The sequence below is a fragment of the Erigeron canadensis genome, chromosome 9 (assembly GCF_010389155.1).
Source record: "Erigeron canadensis isolate Cc75 chromosome 9, C_canadensis_v1, whole genome shotgun sequence".
Taxonomy (NCBI): Eukaryota; Viridiplantae; Streptophyta; class Magnoliopsida; order Asterales; family Asteraceae; genus Erigeron; species Erigeron canadensis.
Window position 1 is genome coordinate 14,403,307 of NC_057769.1, and position 12,200 is coordinate 14,415,506.

Consider the following 12,200-nt stretch of genomic DNA (forward strand, 5'->3'; position numbering starts at 1 on the left):
ATAAGATACTTTAACTCGTTGGTAAGCTGTACCATGGTAAGATACACTACTTATGGGTATTCGGGATTATAACTTACCAAATGGTATCTTGTTTGCTTATGGGTATTCGGGATTATACGGGAGGTAATATGGGCTATGTAGATGCATATGAAAGCCTGAAATGCTACCCCAATGATTCAGACTGATATGAGATGTTATGTATGCTTAATAGATGATATGATATGAAAAGATAAATGATATGAAATAAGAGATGATTTGCAACGATATATAACATGAGATGATAGATGATATGAAGTGATATATATATATAATATGATACGAAAGATGATATGAAATGATGTATGATCTAAGATGATAAATGATATACAATGTTGTAATGATATACGATATGCAATGATATATATGATGATGTACGTGATATAACAATGTATGCGATGTAATGATATGCTATGTAACGTCTTGAGATGAACTGAAATGTGTTATAGGTTGATGATATGTAAAATGTGCATGACTACATGGCTTGTTCATCTAGTTCACTAGACTTATTAAGTTGCCATGACACGTGCACGTTTAAGGGCCCAAACGTTAAGATGTACATGTGATAATGTTTAGGTAATATGAACACCTAAACTATATGAGAAGTGAAATCAAGCTCGTAATTTTAGATGAAAGTCTTAAGCTTAACCCGTACTTTCCCTTGCCTGGTTAAGTGCGTAGATTTGGTTGCTTGGGTGGCTCCTTGCAACATGGTCAAAGATGTGAAGAGTAATACGGTAGGTCTGACCCGCCCCACTTTTCTTGAACATACGAATTACTCCGGGATTGGCTTGCCATTTCTTAACGACAATGATGTACAACCGTAAGGTTTGCCCATCCAGTCGGGTGTGACTTATGTCACACTTATAAAGATGCATATGTTATATGAGATACGTGACTTATGTCACAACTATAAAGATGTTAAGATGTGATATGTGGAGATGCAAAAGATGACTAGGCATATTTAGGATGACCCATCCTAATATGAAAGATGTTGATGCTATGATTTGTATGTGACATGATATGTTTGATGATATGTGCCTTAACGACTTAATATGACTTTTATATAATGTTTTAAACGGACAAACGTTTTATGAACTATGTGTTATCTTACCTAACTAATTCGTTACCTAACTAATTCGTTAGGTCCAACATTGGTGAGCAGGTTGATGTGAAAAAATGTGAGGCATGGGTAGATAATCTTGAAGCTGACTATGGTTTACCCATAGTGGCTGCTCGTTTTAGACATTTGCTTAATGTTTAGATAATATTGACTTGTATTGATAATGTGGTCGGTTGTTTAATATTGGGCATCCGATGGGTTTCCATTTAAACTTATTTTGATGATATGGCTATTAACACCATTTAATAAATAAACCTAACAGATTTTGCTGGTTTAGACTTTTAAAGTTTACTTCCGCTTTCTTTTGACGCCGTTAGGTGAAAGTTTTTGAAAATCCATATTTTTAAACGACGGGTTACATTTAGCTTTCGTATTGATTAAGTTGTGATATTGGTCATTCACTTTTTGTTTCTCTGAAAATCAAAACGTTCGAGATGGTCTTTGTTGATGAATTGGTATGTATTTTTCAAATTTTATATTCTACACTTTCTGTTTCTCTTTTTATTTAACTAAAGTTGAAAAAAGAGGTAAACTGAAATCGATCAATATTTATATGTTTCTTCTTTAGCTTTCGTATCGATTAAGTTGTGATATTGGTCATGTACTTTTTGGTTCTCTTTCTAGTTAACTAAAGTTGAAAAAAAGGGTAAACTGAAATAACTATTTATATAGAGTTAATTTTCATATGTTTTTTCTTTAACTTTCGTATTCATTAAGTTGTGATATTGGTAATACACTTTTTATTCACAATTATTATAAGATTTATATAGCTTAAGACTACTCGTCCATTGGACGGACCTGAACAGTAGTAGCTATATATCTACCGGTTTGATGTCCCGTCCAAGAGCCCAAAACATTGATGAATTGATTAATATCTTCTAGCCTAGTGAATATACGAGTAACGAGTAAGCCCAATTGTGTTCCATGCGTGTTCTGCATGGCTATCTATATCTACCTATAGAATAGAATGAATAATAATAAAATCTAAAATCTATGTATGCATAAGACTTCAACTACAAATATATCACCATAACATATACGTAACTTATTGCATTTCCTTAATTTATATATATCTTGTTTCTATAATACACATATACACATTGCCGATCACCGCTTCATATTTATAGTAGTTATTATAGAAAATCGGCTAAATAAGCTAACTATACTGACGTGATCTTCTTCCCGTATACATACATGTTCCCACATATACATCATCTATCTCTATATATATGGATATATACATACACGTATAATGTAATAATTTTGAGTATCAACAACCACCAACATTGTCCTAGCTAGGGTTTTTGTTTTCACCGCACACACAGATGATGAAGAACACCAGATCATTCGAAGAGATTGGTATTCTTCAACACGATTTGGTAATAATTATTTTAAACACTTTTTCAAACAATGAAAAAACCACATTTGATTTGTTAATTGTTAATTCCTTAGGTTCTTGTTAATGTTTGAACTTGATACTACTGCTATAGTACTATATATACATTGAACAAAGTAGTTTAATTTGTAATTTTATCAAGATTGTCACCCTAATTAATGTTAATCTTTACACATTACTAGCTAGCTACTCTTAAAGTTAATCTTGTTTAGTTTATAGTAATAACAAATATAGTAATTTGATTCATAGTGATCAAAGAATATGATTACTACTTTTGGTGATTAACATGATTTTTTCTGATGGCAAAACTTTTGAATTTGAATGTCTAATCTTATGATAAGATTTTAGTTTTCGTTTCCTTAAGCTAGCTTTTGATTATCTTTGTGCATAGGTAATTATCAGGTCATTGGTCACATAATGACCGTTTTTGTACAAAATTTGAAGGTTTTAATGTGGATCGTTGTACATAAAAAGTACAATGTGCATCTGTGAACAATTGGAAACCACATTGATATTTTATGGCTTAAACCCTATGTTAAAATACGAAAAGTTTGTTCTCTTAGTGCAACCATCTCTACACCGAGAGAAGTAAGATCTGGAGTACTAAAACACACTTCTCTTACTGCATTCTACGTTTTGAATTCGTTGTGGCTCCTTTTCGTATTTGTTTGTTATTCATTATCTTGATACTTTGCTCGTATAACTTGATAATACTGTAGTACATAGATTGCTTAACTAATTAATAAATTAGCTAAAGCATAATCCCTTGATTTGAATGGTAAAAAACTATTAGTGGATCATAACAATTTGTGTTCAAATATCAAGCAAAATATTTGTTTTAGCATTAGCATTATATGTATATATTTTCTTTTTTTGAAGTAGGATTTCTATAGGCTAACAATGTCTAAGTTTGTCACTATTGATTACGCTACGTTGAATTACTATCTGATTTCAAACACAAAACAAAATCCTCGATTGCAGGATGAGCTGCAAAAGTTGGATATGCAGACAGATGACTACAATCACACTTCAGCTGTACTTAGGACAAGGCTCGAAAGACTTATAAAGGAAAGAGAGTTACGGAAATCTGTTAAGTCTCAGAATGAAGATGTTCATGAAAATGGAGGTGCGGATAGTATACATGGGAATGGGAATTGCCAACGAGGAACTGAAAAGTTTCCTGTTGAAGAAGGATTATGGATTCGACCTCCAACTACAAGACAAAGGTTAATAGTGGTAGCCAATCGTCTTCCAGTTTCTGCTACTAGAAAGGGCGAGACATCATGGCAACTTGAAATGAGTGTTGGCGGATTAGTCAGCGCACTTTTGGGTAAGGCCTTCACTTTCTTCTTGCAATGCACTTTATTTTACTATCATATACAAAATCAAATATGAAGTCGTACCTCTATACATTGTCAGTAATATAGATAATTGGTAGAGGTGGCCAAATAGGCAGGTTGGGTAAATGGAATGAGTTTTAATTACATTAAACGTCCATGTTGTTTACCAGTTTTTGCAGATCTGAGTCCTCATGAAATTCTTTCTAATCTGATAAGGAACTATTTTTTGCATAGAAACACCAAAGGTAGTAACTAAACCTACAAAAGATTTGTATGAAGGAATAGATTCATAAAAACCAACACACCAAAGTGACCAATGACCGTTCATGCATGTAGCTAACACTTTTCTTAATATGGGTCCAAATATGACAGTTTGGTTCGGGCCCACTCACGAGCATTTCTTTCCTAATTTGGTTTTGCACTCGAAAATACCATGTGTGACCTTCGACCTATTTGACCTGTTTGGGATAATATGCCACTCATATAACCTATTGTTAGCAAAATGGGTCAAAGTCGTAATCTATATTGTCAGCAACTTGCTCCTTGATTCGGTCACTGGATTCGTTGTAAACTATTAAAAGTTGAATACTGCTATAAAAGTCATTCTACCATGTTTTTTAAAGTTACCCAAATTATTATTACCGAAATGTACAATGGTTTTAGAACTAGAGTATTAGTACCTAGCTATTTTTTGCAATTTCTACTTTCTGCATGTTTAAAAGATTTATTTCATGTTCTAATGGAGAAGCAATTTTTGTTAAAGGCATAACGGAATTTGAAACCAGATGGATTGGATGGGCCGGAGTAAATGTACCTGATGAGATCGGACAGAAATCACTAACTGAAGCACTTGCTGAAAAGGTTGGCCACCAATCTATAACGAATGTTCACTAGACGTTCTTTTTCAAAATATAATTAATAATTGGAAACATATACTCCACTGTTAAGAAAAATATAACTTTTGTTGTGGCAATCATCAAATGACTTTCAAAAGAAACAGATGTAAAATAGAAATTCATAAGATAGTCAAGTTCTAAAATGCACATCATAAAAACACATGAAATATGGTTAAATCATAATTACAAATGTCGTTTTGTTACTAAGAAAAAATTGATATGCAGAGGTGCATCCCGGTTTTTCTTGATGAAGAACTTGTTAATCTCTATTACAACGGATATTGCAACAATATCTTATGGCCCCTCTTCCATTATCTTGGTCTGCCTCAAGAGGACCGGCTAGCTACCACACGTAGTTTCCAATCACAATTCGATGCTTACAAAAAAGCCAATCAAATGTTTGCTGATGTAGTGAATGAGCATTATATGGAAGGGGACATCATATGGTGTCACGATTACCATCTAATGTTTCTTCCAAAATGTCTTAAAGAGCATAACAGCAAGATGAAAGTTGGTTGGTTTCTTCACACTCCATTCCCTTCATCTGAAATTCATAGGACACTGCCATCTCGATCCGAGCTGCTAAGAGCTGTTCTTGTAGCTGATCTAGTTGGGTACATACTATTATCCGGAAACATTTCTTGTAGCTGTAGAAAAATGAGCTGGTTGAGTGGGTTGGTAACGGGTCAAAACAGGTGATTATTAAGGATAATCAAAACAGGTCAGGTCTTTTTGACCCGAGTCACGTTTTTGTTCAAAACAATTAAAGTGTATTTTACACATTAGTGCGCCAAATATGATCACATAAGTTAAAAGTATATTGATGGTAATCAATAATTTCTAGCTAAATGATATAGGGAGTTTTGTGCCCCTGAAATAAAAACTATAGTTTGGGTGATTTTTGACCCGCTTGACTTAGATCCTTATAAACCATTTTATTTAATATGTTTCACTAGTTAGAGATAAAATACAACCCGAATTAATTAGTCAAATTTGCTAACACTTGCTATGTGTCAGCTTCCACACTTATGATTATGCAAGGCACTTTGTGAGTGCATGCACTCGAATTCTTGGACTGGAGGGTACTCCTGAAGGAGTAGAAGATCAAGGGAAGCTTACTCGTGTTGCTGCGGTATTGTTTCTATCTGATCACGGATTTTTCTGTAGAGTCCTATTTTACAAAATGATTTTTTTTGTCACCATGAAGATGCTAAACATTTGTTTCATGACTTTTAACTGCAGTTTCCTATTGGGATAGATCCTGGAAGGTTCATACGAGCTATTCAACTTCCTCAAGTCCAAGATCATATAAAAGAACTAAAGGAGCGATTTGCAGGCCGAAAGGTAAATCAAAATCTATCCCTGTCTACGGAATCGAATAAAATATTTCATCATTTTTAGAGTTGAATAATCTTATTGTATTATTGAACATTGAACTATCTTATTTTGCATAAAGGGATTCTGATTAGGAGTACTAGATTATATAGGGGGGCAAATAATGAGTTTTATATAATGCTGCAACAAAAATGATTTTATCAGATATATTCAAAGTGTTTATTTTTCCTATCTTTTAACCAAATTTTCATTAATACTATTTCAAACACATCATTATTGGATTTACATACTAAATTTAAAGGAAATAATAAACTGCTAAACAATAACTTTACTGTTGATGAAAACAAAATTATCATATTGCAAGTATGAATATTTTTACAATATATAAGAATGTCGGTTTTGGTCAGTTTATTTATTAGTCCTTGAATAATTAGATTTGTAACACACCCATTAATTTGAGTATTAATTAGTCAGATTCAGAATTCAGATCCAAATTCTCCCTAAACACAAGGTGAGTTCTAGTGAATGAAATATGCAACTAGGTCTGGTAAAGTGCTTCTCTACACAAGCAGCAAGGAATTGTAACTTAGTTTTAAATGATTAGGTAATGTTAGGAGTGGATCGCCTTGACATGATTAAGGGAATTCCACAAAAGATTTTGGCATTCGAAAAGTTCCTAGAAGATAATCCGGATTGGCATGACAAAGTAGTATTGCTCCAGATTGCCGTGCCAACAAGGACTGATGTCCCTGAGTGTAAGCTTTCAATAGTTTGACGCATTGATTATTTCATTTTCACTGATTGACACATGTCAACTTCAAGCTATTTATTTTATGAATTAGACTATTTTGGCAGTGGTATATGTCGAGCGGGTCAAAACAAATATTTTAGCAAAAAGTTTAACTGGTCTAATGGGTCAAAAAACCTTCAAAGTCGTCCAAAGTTAATTTTTAAGGCATACAACTTCCTAGGTTGTATTAATAACTTGAAACTCTTTAATTCTAGTATTTAGAAGTAATTCAGTAATTTGTCATACAAATACGAAAAACAGACAAAAACGTGATTGGTGGTCAATCCAATTTAATATGATCTACTTTGACCAGTTAACCAACCTGTGCTTTTTCTACTTCTAGTTACAGATCAAGTTATAAATCATGGTGCTAGAATTAGTTCTTACTCTTTTCATTATGTCCTCTGATGTTTTTTAAACAGATCAAAAGCTTACTTGTCAAGTTCATGAAATCGTTGGCCGAATAAATGGAAGATTTGGGAGCCTTACAACTGTTCCAATTCATCATCTGGTTTGTCAATCTTCTGTTCATCGAAACAAAACTTGCTGATAAGTTTAAACTCATGCAAGCAATTATTTTTTGTTTGTACAGGATCGGTCTCTTGACTTTTATGGATTATGTGCACTATATGCCATTACTGGTATTGTTTCACTCCCATGTTATATATTTGTTGTTTAGTCATATTTGTTGTTATATATTATGTTTATTTTTATTAATCTGATATTTGTTGTCTATTGGATAGATGTGGCTCTTATTACGTCACTAAGGGATGGAATGAATCTTGTGAGTTACGAATTTGTGGCTTGCCAAGCTTCAAAAAAGGGAGTTTTAATCTTAAGCGAGGTATATTTCTTCCTATGATACCAAATGTCGGTAAAGTCGTTCAGAGTGGCAAGATGGGTGGGTTTTGAAATGAGTCCAAATATGCTAAGTTTCAAGGATCAGTTTTTGTATGGGTGAGCTGGCCATGTCAATCAGTTTGGGTTTTGTCACAAACACTTGAGTTCATTTTAGTCATAAAAGCAGTTTTATTACAATAATTATATCAGCTCCAAATTGACCCATTCATAAATAATAGGTCAAGACTGCCACCTCATGCTCTCTCAACACTGATCATATTAGTGTTTCGATATAAGTTGTTACAAACATGCACTCTCACTATTGCATTAAATTAAAAAAGTTTTTTTTTTTTTGCTACCCTGGTAACAAAATTTATGTGAAGATGTTTGTACTTTTGTTTCTTGACAGATATCTAATGAGCAAATTAATTTATCGTGGGATGTAGATATTAATGTGCATGTTTCACATACATAGTTTGCAGGGGCAGCACAGTCTCTCGGCGCAGGGGCTCTTTTGGTTAACCCATGGAACATAACCGAAGTGGCTTCTTCAATTGCTTATGCTTTGAACATGCCTGCTGAGGAGAGGGAAAAACGACACCACCATAACTTCATGCATGTCACTACTCATACATCTCAAGAATGGGCTGAAACTTTTGTTAGGTACATATTTTCAAGTTTTATTTCATATATTTGATGTATTCTTCGGTTATGATTGATACTTCAATACTTAATATTTTATTGTCCACAATTTCATTTTGCAAAATTTTATGGTTTAGACAACTAGTTATTCTATGTCAGCACCTTATATAATCAATATACACTCGGACTTGATAAGTGTTTTTGAAAGTGTGGACTATAAACAGTTGACATTGAAGGTATATGAATGGAAAATTGCTTCAAAGTATTATCCTTTATATGCAATTTGTTCTTGTTTAAAATATTATGTTATCCTAATTATCTATACATGGAGTCTGTGGGTCTATATTTTATAACTGAAAGGTCAAAGGGTAAAATAAGAAGATTTGGTAAAAGTCAAATGGGTTAGCAGTTGTCCAACATGTGTTTAAAATGGTTGATGTAACTTCCTCAATCATTTTTAGTTTAAAGAATAGATTCTTTAGTAATAATTTTTAAATTATTGATCATCAGTAAAGATATCTTAAACTTGAACAAGTTGTTGGGGGTCAAACTAATCTGCGCCCAACTCGGTTGACCCAAATATCAAAGCCTATTATCTTGATAGCTTAAATTTGGAAATTGGTCTCAATGCCTACTCTTGTAACTGTAGTGAACTCAATGATACAATTGTGGAAGCCCAATTGAGGATCAGACAGATTCCACCTGTACTTCAAACGGAAGAGGCAGTCGGGCGTTATTTGGATTCCAACAACCGTTTACTCATTTTGGTATGATGTTTGTTAAGCTCTCTATATATTTTGGGCTGTTTAAATTTCAACATCCTTTTGTCAAATCTTTGTAAAACGATTCATAGCTTGTTGTTATGCTTGTTAGATTTTTATTGCATGACTTCAATTTGTTACTGATGTGGCAGGGTTTTAATGCAACGCTGACGGAACCTGTGGAGTGTGATAGAAGGGTTGATCAGTTTAAAGAAATGGAACCAAGACTTCACCCAGAAGCAAAAAAAGCCTTAAAGAAGTTGTGTGAAGATCCAAAGACCACAGTTGTTGTCCTAAGTGGATGCCACCATTCCATCCTTGATAAGGTAGTTTGATTCTTAATCCGTGGTATGGCCAGAAAATCAATCGCACTTTGTTTTCTCGAGACTGAACATTATTTGATCTGTGACATTATATTATCAATACACCTCTAGGCTCTAGCTATATAACTCCCCATCAATCCCTCCATGACTGTCACTATATTGTCTACCAATGCCGTTAGACTTTCACATAGTTACAAAATAAAATCACGATGACGTACTATGCAGAACTTTGGCGAATTCAGTATATGGTTGGGTGCTGAACATGGTGTGTTTCTAAGAACACCAAACAAGAAATGGATCAGAAACTTGCCAGACGTACACATGGATTGGGTTGACAGTGTTAAGGTATGATTATCCATTGATTTTTTCTTTTCTTCTTTGATATGCATACACTGAAAAAAGATATCTCTAGTGTAGACGTAGCCGTTCTGATCCAACTACTCATAAATGGGTCAATTTGGTTATGTGAAAACTAGTATCTTAAATCCAGATAAAATGCTATTTATATTCGACACATAAAAATACTTTTGATGATCTAAGTCTTGAAAAATAAGTGTTATGTGTCAACCAACTGAATGCATCATCTATAGCTATGCATCAGTTTCCATCCATCCAGACTGGCCCATTTTTTCTAATTACCTGTTACTGCATACAAACGTACTATCTCTGCTGATAACCGCTATATAATCGATGCCTTTCAGCATGTCTTTGAGTATTTCACTGAAAGAACACCACAGTCTTGCTTTGAGCTTCGTGAGACATCATTGGTTTGGAATTACAAGCACGCAGGTTGCTATGGTACCTATTTCATATCCTTTCTTTACTTTTATTAACTCAATTTCCACATTATGATGACATTATGGATGACAGATATTGAGTTTGGGAGGCTTCAAGCTAAAGACATGTTGCAACACTTGTGGACCGGACCCATATCAAATGCATCGGTAGAAGTTGTTCAAGGGGGGAGGTCCGTTGAGGTTCGCGCAAATGGAGTCACCAAGGTTCGTTATTTCTTAAAACTGGAAAACTGGGCAGGTTGGATAAGAAATCAAAAGGGTTCTGGTCAAGTTGGGTTGGCCCAAAAGTGCAAAACATGCATCTTAAAAATTAATAATTATTTTTTAAGAAACTCTTATTTTTCATGAACACCAAAGATTTTATGCATCAAATGTAAGTTATTGATTAATGTTGACCCATTAAATCCATTTGACTCGTTTCTCTTTACAATTAAAGTTTACTTTACGTGTTTGACATATTAGAAATAACAAGAATCAAAGTTGCTGTCTCTACATTTCGATCCATTGTAGCATGTTAACGTTTTAAACCTCTCTTCTCCAAATCTTTATAGGGTGCTGGGATCAAACGCATATTAGGACAAGTCATACATTACAACGACATGAAGGAACCCATTGACTACGTCTTGTGTGTTGGTCATTTCCTTCCAAAGGTATGAGTCTTTTACCCTTTTACATATTTATTTTTATTGTATATTTATAGGGAACACCACAGAAATACTAGGTTAAGATTTCTAGGAATGTACTTTCTGTTTTCATACCTATGTTCGCATTGTGAATTTAAAAGTTGGACCAGCCATACGAAGTTTCCACAAACACTCTTTGAATAACTTTGAAACCTGCTTTTTAATAAGAATGATTCACCTCTTTAAATTCATAAGAAGCAGCCTACCACAAGTGTCTTGTTATCATGAAGTTTGTTTTTCAACTTATAATATTGCCACAGATCAAATGCAAAGAAGTATTAGAACCAACCGATAGGCACAAGAGCAAATTCATTGATTGTGTGTTTTGCAATTAATGACTGTTACAAGAGATACAGTATAATTATATAAATCTAGTGTAGCGTGATCAGGCATATTGTTCGGTGGCATAAATAAATTTGCATTCTAAAGGTATTTACACTTTTTTGGTTCAGGACGAGGATGTCTACACTTTTTTTGAGCCAGAACCTCCAACTCCAGTGAGAACAAGCTTATCAAGTCCAGTTAATGGATTATCTTTAGATCGCAACGGATCTGGGGGATTAAGCATTAAAAAAGCCAATCCATTTTCAGCTTCAGACAGTAATGATGATATTACTAGCAATGGGGATGGGTATGTGAATAGTAGTGCGCCATCAATACTCGATCTCAATAGTAACCATTACTTCTCTTGTGCTGTTAAAAGAAAGCGTTCCAGCGCCAGGTATCTGTTAAATTCATCGGCTGATGTTGTATCCCTCTTGAAACGGATGTCGGATATGAGTTTAGCTAGTTGAGGCAATGGTAGATCTTCAACTTAGAGCTTATGGTAGATACCGAGATAGATTTTGCTCTTTAGCCTGTGTTGCATCCATATTTCATATTATGAGGCTCAAATGTGGTAGCACAAATATGGAAGTACTATGAACTTAATTTCCACTTAAAACATTTTTCTTAGTTTTTTTTTTCCCGTCGAGTTTTTATATATCCTTTCATCTTACCATGATGATGTCCTTAAATTATGATATTCATATATAGGTTAACTGATAACAGGTGTGTAATGTTTTCATGACAACCCTTATACAATGTCTATGCTCTTTAGCTTAGTTAAGCTAAGCAATGTATACACCAGCAATTCAATGGATCAATTGCTTCTTAGAAAGCTTGATTTACTTAGTTATATGGTATCTTCTTAATTAACTTACTAGCATATACTAAACCTTTATGATCTCTAAAGCTTG

General features: G+C 33.9%; 1 protein-coding gene across 4 annotated transcripts; it reads left to right on the top strand.

The window, feature by feature from the left end:
- The first annotated feature begins 3,557 nt into the window (after window positions 1-3,557).
- LOC122582492 (alpha,alpha-trehalose-phosphate synthase [UDP-forming] 1-like) lies at window positions 3,558-11,756 on the top strand. 4 transcript variants are annotated; one of them, XM_043754891.1, is made up of 18 exons: window positions 3,558-3,885; window positions 4,659-4,756; window positions 5,017-5,405; window positions 5,809-5,923; window positions 6,034-6,135; window positions 6,731-6,881; window positions 7,339-7,427; window positions 7,509-7,557; window positions 7,660-7,760; window positions 8,232-8,419; window positions 9,048-9,165; window positions 9,312-9,485; window positions 9,708-9,827; window positions 10,184-10,271; window positions 10,353-10,483; window positions 10,831-10,929; window positions 11,415-11,478; window positions 11,560-11,756. In XM_043754891.1, exons 1-18 carry the CDS (start codon window positions 3,558-3,560, stop codon window positions 11,754-11,756), a joined length of 2,601 nt encoding a protein of 866 aa, XP_043610826.1. The 4 variants fall into 4 exon arrangements, with proteins under 4 accessions (XP_043610826.1, XP_043610827.1, XP_043610825.1 ...); XM_043754892.1 differs by having other exon boundaries at window positions 11,415-11,451; window positions 11,599-11,756; XM_043754890.1 differs by having other exon boundaries at window positions 11,415-11,756.
- Window positions 11,757-12,200: the final 444 nt, after the last annotated feature.

What these genes read in the sequence shown, in the direction of transcription:
- LOC122582492 (XM_043754890.1), top strand. Translation starts at nt 3,558, where the DNA reads ATGCAGACAGATGACTACAATCACACTTCAGCTGTACTTAGGACAAGG. An exon ending in AGCGATTTGCAGGCCGAAAG is followed by an intron (nt 6,136 to 6,730) that starts GTAAATCAAAAT and finishes TTAAATGATTAG; the next exon opens with GTAATGTTAGGAGTGGATCG. An exon ending in TTGGTCATTTCCTTCCAAAG is followed by an intron (nt 10,930 to 11,414) that starts GTATGAGTCTTT and finishes TTTTTGGTTCAG; the next exon opens with GACGAGGATGTCTACACTTT.